Source organism: Diabrotica virgifera, chromosome 2, assembly GCF_917563875.1.
Source record: "Diabrotica virgifera virgifera chromosome 2, PGI_DIABVI_V3a".
Classification (NCBI taxonomy): domain Eukaryota; kingdom Metazoa; phylum Arthropoda; class Insecta; order Coleoptera; family Chrysomelidae; genus Diabrotica; species Diabrotica virgifera.
In genome coordinates, this window is record NC_065444.1 from 243,356,126 (window position 1) to 243,373,576 (window position 17,451).

The 17,451-nt window shown below is 31.6% G+C and overlaps 1 protein-coding gene across 2 annotated transcripts in view; it reads right to left on the bottom strand.

Moving 5' to 3' along the window:
- LOC114335486 (EGFR adapter protein-like) overlaps positions 1 to 17,451 on the bottom strand; it is a 1,026,571-nt gene that overhangs the window by 355,188 nt on the left and 653,932 nt on the right. Inside the window, exon 1 of one of the 2 annotated variants that reach the window (XM_028285729.2) lies at positions 11,871 to 12,400. The exons of the other annotated variant lie outside the window; for it this stretch is intronic. Coding sequence (XP_028141530.1) covers positions 11,871 to 12,029 — 159 coding nt within the window. The 5' untranslated portion in view covers positions 12,030 to 12,400. Of the gene's footprint in view, positions 1 to 11,870; positions 12,401 to 17,451 lie in introns of those variants that run through there. 2 annotated transcript variants of the gene reach the window in all.

The window sequence follows — 17,451 nt, forward strand, 5'->3', positions numbered from 1 at the left end:
ATTTTTATTATCAATTTTACGAAAAAAATTTATTTTTTATAAAATATGAATTTATTTAAAGAGTAAAGTACCTTTATATTCCAGAATATCAAAAATGCTATTATGAAAAGTTATTTGCAATTAAAAACTATGTTTTAATATACAATTATATCATTGTAATCGAAAAAAAAATTCAATTTTTTCTCAAATTACGGATACCTATCATCATTTTATTACAATTAGGGCCGGTTGTTCGAACGCTAATCAACAATGATCACTATCAAATATTTAATTAATGTCACAACTGTCAATGTCAACTTTGGTTGGGTTGCTGAAAACGTAATCGATTATAATTATGAGATTAGTTAATCAATTAACATATCAATTATTAACATAATTGATTAACTAATTTCATAATTGTAATCAACAATTATGTTTTCAGCAACCCAATCAAAGTTGACATTGACAGTTGTGACAGTAATTAAATATTTGATAATGATCATTTTTTATTAGCGTTCGAACAACCGGCCCTAATTGTAACTATTTTATTATTAATTTCCCGAAAAAAAGTTATTTTTCATAAAATGCTCTACCTGGTCTAAAATCTAAGATACAACCATCAGGTATTAAACTTTTTCAGTTTTATACGAGGTATGTAAAAATATGAATTGTTAAGTGCCTTTATTATTCACAATATTTTAATTAGAAGGATGTAATTGAACACTGAAACATATTTTTTAATTCCAAACAACTTCTTCTTAACTTCTTAATAACAATTTTCGATATTGTGAATTATAAAGGTACTTTACTCTTAGTGAAATTCATATTTTTATATTAATACAATTTTATATTTTGATAATTGAATCTTAGATTATATACGATGCAGAGTATTTTATAAAGAATAACTTTTTTTCGTAAGACTGATAATAAAAAAGTTATCAATAGGTTCCAAGTTACGCAGACATACTGTATAAGAGCTAAAAAAACATTTTTTTTTGATGAACATTTATTATTGTTGAAGCTTTTACAGAAAAAAGTTTTGATCACTATGTATAAACATTTTTTTAGTTGGTCATTTTCGGTTTTTGTATTACATTTTTGTTATCTTTCTTAATTTTCTCAAAAAGAAATAGTTTATTTCATCTCTAAAGTAAAATAATTTACTGCATTTTAAAGACTACATCCTAAGCTTTAAAAAACACCTATAAAACTGTAATAGATCTGTTCAAACTTGAGTAATACCTTCTTAAAATGGTGTTAATTCTGTAAAACTATGAAGTTTTCAAAATTTACATTTTTTGAGACGTCATATCATTTACATTAAATTTTAGAGATTTTTTTTAATAAAACATCGTTTAGTAAGATGTTTGAAAGGTAAGTTGTGCAAAATTGAGGGTATTATAAGAAAAATTGTATTAGTTACACATTTTTAAATAATTTTTAAACAAAATTAATATAATTCCCACTTTCAGCCCACACCGTACTTATCCCCATAAATTTTATTTCTTTTTATTATAACCATAAGACAGCTAAATTATTCTTCTTTCATGTCCAATTTGTAAAATTTCATTTGATCGTTTAGTTAAAGAATACCATTAAAATAACTCAACCGTGCACTTCGCCGTACGCTAGTTTACAGTGCGGCAATGTTTGTGAGAAGGGTGACTTTAGCGTTATAAATAAAAAATTATAGAAGCTACAGATTTAATTTTAGAAAAATCCTTTATATAAGGTTTTTTTTGTAAAATTTTCTGAATTTTTCAATGGTCAAGTCAGTTTTTTTCTAGTTTATATTTTCGGAGTTATTTAAAAAAAAACATCTAAATTCGCAGTTCATTTGTTTAATAAAAAATGAAGCACCGACTTCTCGTGTAGAATTTTTTGATATTTTGTTTATTAAACATTTCTTAATGAAATTACAAAAAGTTCGATCTTGTTTGATTTTTTCCGAAGTGAAAATCTATAATATTCACTCCCCAAATAAAGAACATAATTATATTTAAGTAACGAAGTAATTTTTTTTTATTGTATGTTAAGACCAAAATAATAAATGTCTTAACAAAAACGAATATTGTCTCTGACTGTAATTTATTACCCGAGCTTATCACATTCTGTTATTTTCATTATCAATATGTGTATTCTTGAAGCTTTGAATCCCTCTTCTAGTTGCTTTGAGTTTTCATTTAGACTTCAGCTCAGCATAAATGCAGAACAATTCACAGAACATTCAAAACTTTTACAACTTCTTGATGGCGAGTCTAGTAACGAGTCTGCGTTAAAATATTAGAAATAAAAAACATTTTCTTTCTTTTAACCATACTTAAGAGACTGTTAGTGGCATTTACTGCCACTAGTAACGAACCTACGCCGTTAAAATCCCATACAAACATTAGCACATGTTTCATTTAACGCCAATGCGTAGGCTGCATTATTCATTTACGCCATTACAAATTGCTACATTGTATTTCCCAACCATTACCATACATCCAACTCTCACACTTAAACTTCTACTAGATGGCGCTCCTTCGACTTTATGTCCAATTGTTTTCTTCGTAAAAACATACTGGATGGATTTTATAAAGGTCGTAATCGTAAAGACGACATACACTAAAATATACACGTACAATTGCTGAAGTTTAAAGTTTCCGTGTCTTGTCTTTTCGGGTTTTATTGTGGGGTGGATGGTAAAAAATCGTCTGCGGAGAGGCGCTAGTGTGTAGTCGGATGCAACGGAGTTTTGGGGACGTTGACACGTTACTGCAAGCGGATGAGGTATTGAAAATGAGCCGTTGAATGCACAAATGCACATACATACTTAATTAACTACACACTTTCGAATACAACCAACTTAATATTTTGTTAAAAATTGGTTTACTCCATCAGAAGTTCAGTAAAGCGAATATTGTCCAGATAGTGTCTAGTAGCGACAAATGTTTTTTCTCTACTTCTTTATAGTCCAGGCAGGATCTGTTTTGAATTGGACAATGTTCTACTTTTTTGCTTGAATCACTTCAGGATGTATCTTGTCTCAATAATCACATAAAATTATAGAAAGTAAAAGATTGGTTTTTCAATTTTACATAATATTTGACTAAGTAGCTAGAAATTGAAAATTTTACGTTTATTGTCTAAAAAATACAAAAAAGTTGAGTTTCTCGTATATTACTGTAAGACAACTTACAACCTCCATATTATGACTAGAAAAAAAACTCTAAAATACGACTGAAACGTGTGCTAAATTTGGCTGGGATCGATTTCATATTTTTGCATAATCATTTTCCAATCCCGGGTTCGCAAAACAATTACAATTTCAATATTAGGCTGGGCCCAATATAAGCATTTTAAATAGCCAACAATTTTTTTAATACAAATAAAATCTCAAGCTTTCAAAGGCACTTTGAAAAATTGAAATTAATCAACTATGTAGGAGAACCCAGGGAGTTTTTGAAAGTTACAGTGTTGGGGGTGGTTGGGGGTAGCCCCTTAGCGCGCCAAGCAAAAAGTGAATTGGTGAGTTCAAAATCCCAACTCGCTGCAAAAATTGCATTTTGTCGGCTTCTTGTAATCAGATTTTGTCTCGGACAAAGGATTTCAAATATGAGCATAAGTATTTCAAAAACCCATTTTTGCAAAACTTGAAAAAATTTCATCGAAAATTACCATCGAAGTCATAAGTATAATCCAGAATTGTTTGTTTTTGGCAAGAATTTGAATATATTTGTTAATGCAATTTTACAAGTCATATTTTTATTATATCTTTATTGAACAATAAACATGATTAGTTAAAAATACTGTTTTGTTTGCTTCCATTCCAAATTTTCATAGTTCATATCTAAGATTAGGACAAGACGAACTCACACCTGAGTGACTGAGCTAAGCTAAGGGTGTAACGATGGCTATCTTAGATGATTGAGGTAATATTTTCGGATATTATTTCAATTAGCTGGCGTAGTCCATCGCTTATTTCGTTTCAATTATTGTTAATTTAAGTATAAATGTTTATAGCTCAAATTTGCTTGAAACCCTTATAAACAAATTAATGTAAATTTTTTTTAGGAAAATTATAACTTCAAATGGGTATAACTTTAAAACAAATGAAGATAAAGTAATTTAGCAAACTTCGTTTGGAAGCCTATTAATTAAACTTTAAAATGAGACCTTCTCTAAGGCTCATTTGCTTGCGTAGAAGCCAAGATACGATCGATAAAGCTTCGAAAAATACTTATTTTGCAATTTGCAATTTGCATTGAGCACTAATTTTACAATATCTTAAGAGGAAACAGTAGCGATCAACAGGTAGCGAAAACGCGTTCCAAGATTGTGGCTGTAATTTTGAATATTTTTTCGAGATATTTGGCACACGTATTCGTAATATAATAAAGAATGGCGGTACAGAGCCCAATTTGAAAAATATATTAATATGTGGAAATTACTCTGTAATTAAATACAATATTAAAAACACGAGCCTGTACCGCCATTAAGAAGAACAAAAAAATACACTTTCTTCAAATAAACTTTTTTATCCGATGCCTAGATTTTGTGTCATTTTGGAACTACTAATGAAATAAAAAATTTTAGTAGTTCCAAAATGACACAAAATCTAGGCATCGGATAAAAAAGTTTATTTGAAGAAAGTGTATTTTTTTGTTCTTCTTAATGGCGGTACAGACTCGTTTTTTTAATATTGTATTTAATTACAGAGTAATTTCCACATATTAACATATTTTTGAAATTGGGCTCTGTACCGCCATTCTTTATTATATTGCGAATACGTGTGCCAAATATCTCGAAAAAATATTCAAAATTACAGCCGCAATCTTGGAACGCATTTTTGCTACCTGTTGATCACTACTGTATCACCTTAAGTTCTCATTCTTGGATTTAAGTGTAGTAAACAGTTTTTTCTTAGTTTTTTATTAACGCAGAAATTTTACTTGTGACATTTTTTTATTTCTTTGAGTTTATGAGCCAGAGCCTTATAAACAATTAAATTGTTTATAACAAATTTTTGACCACTCGGATCGAAATCCACCCTCGAAATTCGTAATCAGCAGTCAAAAATCCATAAGAAACCGTAGAGTTTGTCCATCAGAATTGAAAAGGACACGGTGACCTCTTTTTGGCGCCTAGACTATAAGTTGCAGGGAACATGCTCTTTAAGTTTCTAATTTTAAGAAGCTTTTAGGTTTCATGAAATGTAGCCTCTCTAAATTTGATAATATTTATTGCCACAAAAACATCTGCTGTTCTCTTATTAGATCGGTTTCGGAATATGGTAATAGCAATTATGATTTCCACATAAATGCTGCAAATATCTGTTAGAAATAGTGAAGAAAGAGTTCTACGAATTATAGATTTTAAATTGAGAACATCTGTAAATTGCCTGCTCTTGAGGAAAGATGAATATTGCTAGATGTAATAAATAAGGTAGCTCTTATTTATACATTATAGTCCAGAGTAATAAGGATTTTCTCGTAACACTCAAAGATCCAGGTAGCTGACTACTTTTTTAGTTATTGTAGACCTATAGGAAGAAAACCTACCTGTTTCCTGCCTAGAGTTCGCGTCCGTTTTTTAACTACATATTAACAATTTACTGCAAACATCGCGATTTTTTCGATTTTTTGCACTCCATTCAAAAGCTAAATAAGTAATTTACATAAAATTACAAAATTCAGTTTTTTAAAACATTAAAAAACTTCGAAATTCCGATTTTTGAAAGTTAAAAAGTTAAACTGCAAAATAAGTGACAATCGTTAGTTGTTAATAACTTGTAATAAAACTACCTTAGAACTTTAGTGTTTCACCCAAAGTTGGATATTGGCGTACTTAACAAACCTTCAAAATTTGAGACCGATCCATTAATTAGTTTAAGAGTTATTCTATTTGTTTACCCCAGAGACTTTTATTTTGCAATAAGATAAGACAGAAAATAATGAAGATAGTGCAATTCTGAGTACACCAAATTAATGAAAGTAGAAAAGTGATAGTATCAAAATATATAAAAAAAAGATAAAAAAAAAATAATTAATATAGTCAAAAATCCTAATGCCAAATTTTTGAAATTTTGTAGTTCATAAACATTTAGAATAACTTTAAAAATGTTGTCCGTAGAAACAATCTTTTTATATATTCGAAAAGTATTTTAACACCAATTTTCAAATAAAAAAATTTAGCCTGGGTTCATTTGGGACAAAGTTAGCCATATGTTTTTTTTTATTCACAGCTAATTTTTTTATAATAATTAAGGAATCTAGTTAATGCCATTTTAAAGAATGGGATTTGTATTTTTTCTTAAAAAAATTGCACAATCATTGTACCTTCACAGCACCCTCTACGATTTTTCAAAAATGTAGTTCAAACGATTACTAGAGTGGTAACCTACAAATCCACCGAGTTAAAATACCGAAAAAGCAATTAACGAATATACTTTTCTGTATCTCCGGATCAATTCAATGGATTTTGATCTTTCTTTTCTTAATTTGGATGTAATTTCTACGTACATTATAAATATGCAATTTGTTTATAAATTTATTAATTAATAAACAGTCTAATTTGTTTAAACAATTCTTGAAAAAATATTATTTTTTACAAAAATCTATTTTTTTAATCATCGTATCATTAATGATCATAAAAAAAGTTAAAGTACACTTTAATAAATAAATGATTTTTATTAGATAATTAGATATTTATTGAAGATAATTTATTTATTAAAGTATACCTTAACTTTTTCTATGATTAATAACGATAGTAAGATTAAAATCATGGATTTTTGGGTAAAAATTATTTTTTCAAAGATTGTTTAAACAAATTGTTTAGTAGATTGTCTAAACAAAAAATTGTTTAGACTGTTTATTAATTAATAAATGTCTAGACAAATTGCATATTTGTAATGCACAGAAAAATTACATGCAAATTAAAAAATGAACGGTCAAAATATTATATTCAGTAGATCACGAGATAGAGAAAATGATATGTAGTAGTTAGGCCCATTTATACATACCCGGGCCGTGTCCGTTCCGGGTCAGTGCCGAGTCCGGGTATTTTTAATGCAATATTTACATACAACCGGGTTGTGGCAGTGTGCGTACCGGGCCGAATAAGAGAGGAAAACGTTGTTACATATCTCTGTCTAAAAGATAGTTGAAAATATTTCGGCTTGGATAGAAGATCTCACCTCACAATATCTATTGCTTGTCTGTTTTCCAGCAGTCGCGTTCACAAAACAATAAAATCGTGTTTATACAAGTCCCTGCGATCCGTGTCATTTTCGTGCATCGCCAGTGCCGACAGCAAAAATATCGGCTGGGATTAATTTCAGACCGGGCCCGGACGGCCCCCGTCCGGGAAACGCCAATGTATAAATATACTCATAAGAGTACATATTGGTTTTTTTTGGACCGGGCCCTGTCTTAACACGGAACGGATACGGCCCTGATATGTATAAATGGGCCTTTAAGTTGCCTTTTTTAGTTTTTGAACTCGTACATTTGTCGACTCCCAGCTCCTCCTTCACTTACCACGACTAGTCACCAATTGAACTACATTTTTAAAAATTCGTGCAAAATGCCAGATTTTCTAATATGTAAAATGATTTTTTCTACGGACAATATTTTTAAAGTTTTTCTAAATGTTTATAAACTACAAAATTTCAAAAATTTGGCATTAGGATTTTTGACTAGGTATATTAGATAATTTTTTTATATTTTTTTTAGTACATTTTGATAGTATCACTTTTCTACTATCATTTGACATACACAGAATTGCCCTATCTTCATTATTTTCTGTCTTATGTTATTGCAGAATAAAGGTCTCTGGGATAAACAAATAGAAAAACTTTTAAACTAATTAATGGATCGGTCTCAAATTTTGAGGGTTTGTTAAGTACCCCAATACCCAACTTTGGGTGAAACACTAAAGTTCTAAGGTAGTTTTAGTAAAAGTTATTGACAAATAACGATTTTCACTTATTTTGCAGTTTGCGTAGCAACAAATTAACTTTTTAACTTTTAAAAATCGGCATTTGGAAGGTTTTTTTTAATGTTCTAAAAAATTAAATTTTGTAATTTTATGTCAACCATTTAGCTTTTGAATGGGGTGCAAAAAATCGAAAAAATCGCGAATTTTGCACTAAATTGTTAATAATTAAAAACGGACGCGAACTCTAGGCACGAAAAAGGTAGGTTTTCTTCCTATAGGTCTCTCTCTCTCTCTTGTCGTTTCCCCATTACTGAGGATCGTGATTTCTTCCAATATTCCCAACAATGTTTCTCCATTGGTCTCTATCTTCAGCTGCTCTAAGAGCTTCGCAGAATGAGTTTCCAGCTGAATTCTTTATTTGGTCGGGCCATCTAGTTGGTGATCGTCCTCTTGCTCTTCTCCCCGGAACGTTTCCAGAAACAATTAATCTCTCCAAATTGTCGTCACCTCTGCGAACCACGTGACCAAAGAATTGCAAAATTCGTTGCAGACATATTGTGGACAGCCTATTTTAATATTAAGTTGGTTTAGAATGGAAACGTTTGTCCTATGAGTTGTCCAAGGTATGCGCAGCATTCTTCTCCAGCACCACATCTCAAAGGCATCAATTTTTTGGCGCTCGCATGCGCGAAGAGTCCAAGTCTCTGCTCCGTATAGAAATATTGAGAATACAAGGGCATTCACCAGTCTCATTTTGATATTTTGAGAGATAGATCTGTCTTTCCAAACTTTAGTTAGGCGACTGATCGCATTTTTTGCCATACCAATACATCTCCGACCAATCAGATGGTCATTTTCCTGAATTCCAAACAGCGACACAGATAGAATGGATGATATGTAACCCTTTGTCACCTAGTAACTGTAGTATTTCACATGGTATTGAATCAATGCCTGGGGATTTATTTCTCTTTAATGATTTAATTGCATCTTTGACTTCAGCAAGTAAGACAGTAGGTTGTCTAGGGTCATGGTACAAAGATGCCGAACTTATCCGAATGTCGGATATTCCGGCTATCGTACCTGGCGTCTTTGTACCATAGTCTAGGGTCGTCTAGGGTAGTCAAAAGGCCACCGATTTTCAGCTGATACTTCGTTATTTTTATAGAGGAAAGGCACCAAATTTGAGACAGGCGCCTAATTTGAGACACGATGGGTTGACATCTAATGAAAATATTGAAAACTGATCATTCTGTGAAGTTAGTAGTAGATCTGCTTTTAGTTGGCGCTTAGAAGTGAGTGTTGTTGTTTTGTCGACGTTAGTTTGATTTACACCATATACAAAGTTTTTCAGAATTTATAAAAACTTAAAAACATACAAGGTAAGATGATTACATTTACTCCAGTTATTTTTTTTGGTAGTTTAATATTAGTTAATACATTTTGTGCAAATTAAATGGTAATTGTGTGGCATACATAACCAACAAAAATTCTTTTTATTTTTAACGGAAAAATCCTAATTTGAGACACCTGTAGGTTCCAAATTTAAGAGTGCCTCAAATTAGGACCCCGTGTAAAATTTTTATTTTTATGTATTTTTTTGTTTGTAGATGCCGCCAAAAAATAAAAAATGGAATGCAAATGATATGATACGGGCTGTAAATACAGTAAGAAATAGAGAGATGGGCTATTTGAGGGCCTCAAAAGTTTTTGGAGTACCAAAAGGTACCTTAGGCTACGTGGCTAACCTTAGGCGATACGTGAAATAAGACAAGACTCCAGAAGAACTCGTCGGGATATCAATTGGCCGCCGACCTATTCTTCCTTTGGAATTAGAAAATGAGTTGGTTGAGTATGCCCTAACTATGGAGCAACGTTATTTCGGGCTAAGAGCGCGTGATATAAAACGACTGGCATTTCAACTTGCAATACGAAACTCAATACCACATCCATTTAGCGGTGTCAAAAAATCAGCCGGAAAGAAATGGTTGAGACTCTTTCTGAAAAGGCATCCGACGTTTTCTATGCGTATTCCTCAGGGAATGTCATCTGCTCGAGTAAAATCGTTTACTCATGAAAATGTATCCAAGTTCTTTGACCTGTATGAACCATAATATCTTAAGCTTACTAACCCTGCACAACGTATATTCAATGTAGACGAAACAGGTATTACAATTGTTCAGCACAAACATAGCAAAGTCATTTCTTTGAGAGGGAAGAAGCAGGTTTCGTAACTTACTTCAGCAGAAAGGCTGATTACTGTTATTTCATGTATAAATGCTGCAGGAGTTTTCGTACCACCATTATTAATCTTCCCTAGAAAAAATATGAAAACAGAGAGTTGATGCTAGGAGCTCCCACTGGAGCAGTCGCAGAATGCCATGTGTCAGGTTGGGTACAGGCCGATATTTTCACTAGATGGCACAACACTTCATAAAATTCACTAAACCTTCAGCTGCAGACCCTGTTCTTCTCGTCCTTGATGGCCACTATTCTCATACGAGAAACGCTGCTCTAATAGATTTGGCCAAACAGAATCATGTGACGATTATTTGCCTCCCACCACATTCTACACATAAAATGCAACCGTTGGATGTTGCTTTTATGGCACCGCTGAAAACTTACTACGCACAAGAAATAGAAAACTGGCTTAGAGAAAATCAGTTGAGTGTTGTGTCGCCTTATGCCATTGCCAGTATTTTTTGTAAAGCGTATAACAAAGCTGCGACGATGGAAATATCTTGCAATGGTTTCCGAAAAACTGGACTGGTCCCTATTTGTCGCCATATTTTTAGGGACTTTGAATTTGGAATTCAAGAGCACTTGCAAACACAAAACGAAAGGGACGAACAAAAAATAGAACCAAACCATGAACAACCAAATCATCCAATGCGTGAACATAGAACTCCTAGTCCACCACTACCTCATCAACAACTTGTGTCTCCGAAAGACATCTGTCCGATCCCTACATACAAGAAAGACACCACTAAAAAACCACATGCCAGATCAGGAAAGGCTTCAGTAATTACTCTAACACCCTACAAAGAAGAATTAGAGCAAAGTTTGTCGGAAATTTTCCGACGATAAATATGGAGAACGATGGGCAAAGTGTTACCAATGTGGCAGGGGGACACATGAAGACTGTGGAGAAATAAAGTCCAGCACATTTATTTGTCTTTTCTGTGAAGGAAAGGCTTTTTTGAATAGTATCCCAAATTGGGGTACCTGCCTCAAATTTGGATACCTGGCTATCCCAAATTAGGCAACCTTTTATTTTTAATATTAAATGTCGCAAAAGAATTAAATGTATTTTTTTTTGCAAAAATATATGTCTTATTCGCTTTATTTATTTTTTGTTGTGTTGTAGAAACACTAAATTTAAGTGTTCGATATAAATGTTTTAAAAACTTTTGAATATTCTGTTTTATATTTGTTTTTCAAAAAAAGTGTCTCAAATTTGGTGCCTTTGCTCTATAGCTCGCCACAGTAGTTTCCTATAGGTCTACAATAACTAAAAAAGTAGTCAGCTACCTGGATCTTTGAGTCTCCCGAACATGGTCTATTTCTAGCTTATTACCCTGGAGTATTAATTCATTAATAGGAGGAAGCAGGAAGCTTTGAGGCTAGCGCTCTTTGAAAAAGGTTTACTTCCGTACTTCCTATAGACACCGGATCTCAAGACTTATTTTATTTAGAATTCAGTTATTATAGAACTTATTACTGCAAATAAACCATAAAACCATACAGAGATTGTGTAGTGTAGAAATGTGAACAATTTTAGTAGTAATGATTTTTTTTCACTAAAAATATGAAAGAAAATAACTTTTTATGTAACCACACTAAAGCTGTAAGTTTCAGTTTTTAAGGCGAATTTTGTAAAAAATTGTAAGTTGGTAAATAAACATTATGATTATTTTCTACAAAACATGCACATCTTTGCATACTTAGGTACTTAGGTCTAAATTTGAACTAACCTTTAACGTTTGTCGATGTCCACAATGTCTACACGAATAAGAAAAGAAGTCCAAGACAGGCATTATCCTCAAACTGTCACAACTGCTGCTATATTCGTCCACTAATTTCCTGTAATTCACTCTAATGGACGGTGTACTTTTACTAAGTCTCCCCATCATCAGAAAAACACAACTTTAAGAAAAATCGGCCAGCAATCCCTATCACATTCTTAAGATAAAACATTCACAACTTAAAAACTCACTGAGACAATCACTAACTAGTCTTTTAATAGCTTGTTTAAAGGTACTTAAAGGAAAAAATTCACTAAATTGTACGTACATACAACGTGGCTGTTTTATGTAGTCATTAAATAATTAAATAGTTACATATTTCCTTCAATAACACAACAAAATGAGCAACACAAACAAAAACTACAATGCAGTTAGACCGCAACTCTTTTTTGTTGTGTTTACTGTCACTTAACAACCTCAGCGCGAGTTGCTATTTTTGACTATTTTCGATAAAATCTTACCGAATCGATATCACCAAACGGTGGTGTGGTAAGAACTGAAGAGATGGTGTAAATCGAGTAGGTTGTAGTTGGTTTGCCAGCCGTGTAGTGCGGGTCAGGTACTCGAGAGCTACGACCGGACTGGCACATTCCGTAATTTATGAATTTAGTAATGTTTCATTAATATGTCGCACCTTAAAACCACATGGCAATAGCTACAATTTTTTCATGAAATGACGTTTGAATGCAGTCTAATAGGAAAAAAAATCTATTTTTTAATGCTATATAGCAGCATCTGCAAAAAAATTTAAGTTCGTCACCAGAAAGATACATCCCTATGGCTTCTTTCAAAAATCGATTCTTCTTTTTATACCATCAGGAATTATCTGCAGTTGATGCTCTACGGTTCTAAAATTGGAACAAAAACTCAGATCTATATGGCAATATGTGCAAAATGTGACTCACGCTCGTAAAATAAAAGCAAGATGTACTAAGGAAAAATCCTTTGAATGCAACAAAATATAGAGTGCTGCATAGAGATTTCATTGCAACACTGGAAATAAGCGACAAGACTAAACAAATTAATATACAACGTCGTACTGCAGATGGGTTTATCCCAAAAGAAAAGCAAGGAACTCATAAGAATGGAAAAAGAATCAACGAAGTCGTGAAACAAAACATAATGATTTACATCGAGTCCATTCCGAGAGTGGAATCTCACTACCTAAGGAAACAAACTACCAGATAATTCGTCAGCGATGATAAAACCCTTGCTGATATTCATCACGATTATATAAAATTTTGCAAAGAAAAAGGGTCGGTGTTCGGAAATTACGCTACGGTGATGACCATATTTCACACGGAATTTATTATAGACTTCTTTAAGCTCAAAAATACCTTTGCTTGCTGTGAGAAAGTTACAGAAATTAATTAGATAAATCGACATTAAAGACAGCCTATAATACTCACAGTCAGGAAGTGGAACTCGATAGGAAAGAGAAATAAATTACTTAAAATCTGCAAAATCCAACACTTGCATCACTGGTTGTTTTGATTTACAATCATTACTACCGACGCCTTCAGGCGAAGTCTCTTTATTTTATTACAAAAGGAGATTATCAACATTATTTAATTTCACAATTTTTTACTTGACCACAAATGCAGGACACTTCTGTTTTTGGTTCGAGCGAATTGCTAATCGTGATTCAAATGAAATAGCGTCGTTCCTGTTACAATTTCTGAGGAACCATGCCAGGGAAAAAGAAATAATATTATACTAAGATAACTACTGTGGGCAAAATAAGAACAAGTATATTTTCTATCTTTACCAATATGCAGTACAGAAATTGAACATACCTAAAATCACCTACAAATTTTTGATAACGGGTCACTCTCAAAATACGGTAGTTAACGTGCATTCTTTGATTGAGAAACAAAAAAAGGCTTTAAAAGATGACCAATTTACGTAGCTGCGCAATGGTTCACAGTAGTTCAAACAGCGAAAAAACCAGGTAAACCTTATAAAATTAATGAAAGGTGTACATTGGAAATATTGGGCTTTAAAAAACGATGTAAGGAAATGGGGAACAATTATAACATTGACGAAGAAGGTAATCAGGTCGTCTGGCATGACATAAGATGAGCTAGGTGGAGAAGACATTTAAAAATAAGTTTCAGGTTAAGGCAAGCTTCAACGATACAGAGTTCAGAACCATTAATATAAGGCAAAGACAACGAGGAATGGTGGCTAATATGGAACTAAGTAAAGCATATTCGCATCCACCAGGAATATGCAATCTCAAAAAACAAGATGTAGACTCTCACTATGTAAGGCTAACGTTATTCAAGAGCACTATCATAGGTTTTATGCAGATTTACACGTGACCAATTCAACAATAGAAACCGAACAGACAGATTATAATATGCAAGACTTTGATTAAGTGCTAACACTAAAAATTTGTAATAAATAAGTACAATCTTAAATAAGAAAGCTGTTATTTGATATGCATTTTTACTGCGTCATTTGCGAAAATTGATATATTTTTTAAAACCATATGGCCGTATGTGTTAATATACCTATTTTCTGGAGGAAATTTTATGTACTTCTTAATTCATTCATATAAAAATATGCAAAATGAAATACAATTATACCAAATATCAGGTTTGTAGCTTAATTTTTGGAACTACAGGAAATAAAATTAACTTTACAAAAACTTAAAATGCTCATAACTCGATATTATGATTTTTGCAGTTACTGCCATATGGTTTTCAAGGTGCGATATATTATCCAGCAACTAAACCCAAAGAAATACGCGTTCTGAAAGCTGTATAAAATATTAAGAAAGGACAAAAAACCAATCCCACCTTTACAATGGAGAAAATTAAATTGTATACGCAGAAGAAGACAAAGCAGAAGTCAAGAAAATGATTTTATTTTGTCACAACATAATTAGTTTAAAGAAAAACCATAAAATCCTTTATAAAAGGTATATTTGTTAAAATCCCTATACAGGGGCTACATCACAGAACAGAACTAGTTTTCAATCAGTTGACCGATCATCATCAGTGTTTGCTTGAATCTAACATGCTAACCACCAAAGTAAAAAATATTTGGGTAAAAACCCTTTACAATTAATCCGTCAGAGGAACATACAAATGTGAATTTAAACATGGATGTTTAAAATATCCAATGTTTCATGCTCTAGGTACCATTGAGCTCGAATTTGACTTGTTCACATCATGACTGTATGGTAGCAAGTGCTACCATACACTTGCAAGACTTGCTACCATACAGTCATGATGTGAACAAGTCGAAATTCGAGCTCAATGGTACCTAGAGCATGAAACATTGGATATTTTAAACATCTATGTTTAAATTCACATCTTATTTCTATGTTCCTGATTCTATGACTGATTAATTGTATAGCGTTTTTACCCAAATATTTTTTACTTTGGTGGTTAGCATGTTAGATTCAAGCAAACACTGATGATGATCGGTCAACCGATTGAAAACTAGTTCTGTTCTGTGATGTAGACCTGTATAGGGATTTTAACAAATATACCTTTTATAAAGGATTTTTTCTACAACCGTGTTAAAAATGCAATTTTTAGCACTCCATAGGAGCGTTAAAAATGTTATTTTAAGGCACAAGTGCTTTAAAAATTTTAAGGCACTGCAGTTAAAACTGAATTGTCAAAATGTGAGACGTCAAAATATATATATTTCATTTATTAACATTAATATTAATAGTACAACTTGCGCAATTTGAAAAAGGTGGTTGAAAAGCTTTTTTAGAATTTAATTTAAACTGTATTATTGAATTTTTAACACGTTTGTAGAAAAAACAGTTTATGTAACGGTATAATATTTTCGCTTAGAATTTTTAGACATTCCCCTCGAGTGTAGACAACCAGTTCTACCTTTTACGGGTCATAGGTTTCATGGTTTCAGCAATTAACAAAAATATTGTATTTTATAAATTTATAACATTTGTAGAAAAAATATTGTATGATATACGTGTTAAAAAGTATATTTTTAAGGCACTCATGTGAATTGCAGAATTCGCTTCGCTCATTGTACTTTTAACACTTATATCATAAATAACTATTATGGTTTTTTGTAATAAATGGTATACAGCCAACTACAGGAAAATTTTTTCCTCGTGGATAATTAGTTTTATTTCTATTTTATATAAGTTTTTACTATATAAACATTATCAAAAAAAGTATCTACCTGCTCTAAAATATATTCAATGTATTCGTACTCTTTCTCTCTTTCGCATAAATCATGTCTTTCAATATCGGATTGTTTATCTCAATATTTGTTACTGACTGCTCCCATTTATTCAATTGACGCCTCTTTTTGGCCAATTTAGTTTACTTCCTCTATCCTTTTTTTTTTCTTGATCTGCAATTTGTTCTTTTCTTTGTTCTGTCTGCACCTATGATCTTCTTAGTTAAATTATTTTGGGTTTGTCCCATTATATGTTCGTACGAGTCCAAAAGTTTTCGCTATATTTTTTTTTTTAGTAGAGGTCATTGATTTTTCAAAGACACTCTTAAATATTTGAAATTATAGATATAGGCTATTGATTATATTCAAAATAAGATAGCTAAAAGGAACTACAACGTTAACGGGGTTTTATTATATCATATGGTCAATGGATATCTATATACGAAAAAACCGCGGAGTGCGGTGCGGATTTAAAGCGGTGCGTTTTTGAGAAATGGCTGAATTAGTCCCTGGGCACAGGTTACATTAGGGTGAGTTCCATGCACTTTTGGTACAAACATACCTACATAAAAAATGTTCCTGGTTAAATTTCTTATCTAAATATCACTTTTTAAAGTCAAGGATACTTTTTTTTACAAAAATATATTCAAAAGAAAAAGCACAAAGAAACCCAAAAGAAAGAAATTTTGTTTTTTGTCCCATAACTTTTGTCCACGAGGATATAGGTATAGACATTGCTTTACAGAAAAAAACCTACATATTTCTTCTTTAAAATGTGGTTTAGTAGAGGTAATTAGAATTTATAGTTTTCGAAATATGATTTTTAAAAGTTCGCCACTCACAGCAATTTTGGGCAATTTTCCTTGTTATTTCGCAAATATTGTGCTGTAACTTTTTTCTACGTAACTTTAGGTATATGCAATGGTACACGTAATAGAAATAGAAATCAATTACCTTTAAAATGGTCTACTGTGTATCGTTGTACGACTTTTTTTTTAAAGAGATTATGGATTTTCAAGGTTTTATACTTTTAACGATTTTTATAATATAAAAATAAAATAATATTATTATATAATATATTATATATTACATAATAATACATTATATATAGTATATATAATATAATATTATATTATATATTATATGATACCTGATAAAAAATATTATTTTTTACATTTTTTACGATTATTTTTAAAATTTCTCATTATAACTTTTTTTCTTTTACATTTAGGTATATATTATATTATATAATAATAAAAGCTTATTTTGTTTACTTTAAAATGGTGTATTACAAAACATTCTAGGATTATTTTTGAATAAGATATTATTTTTCAAAATGTAATAAGTACTTGCAACG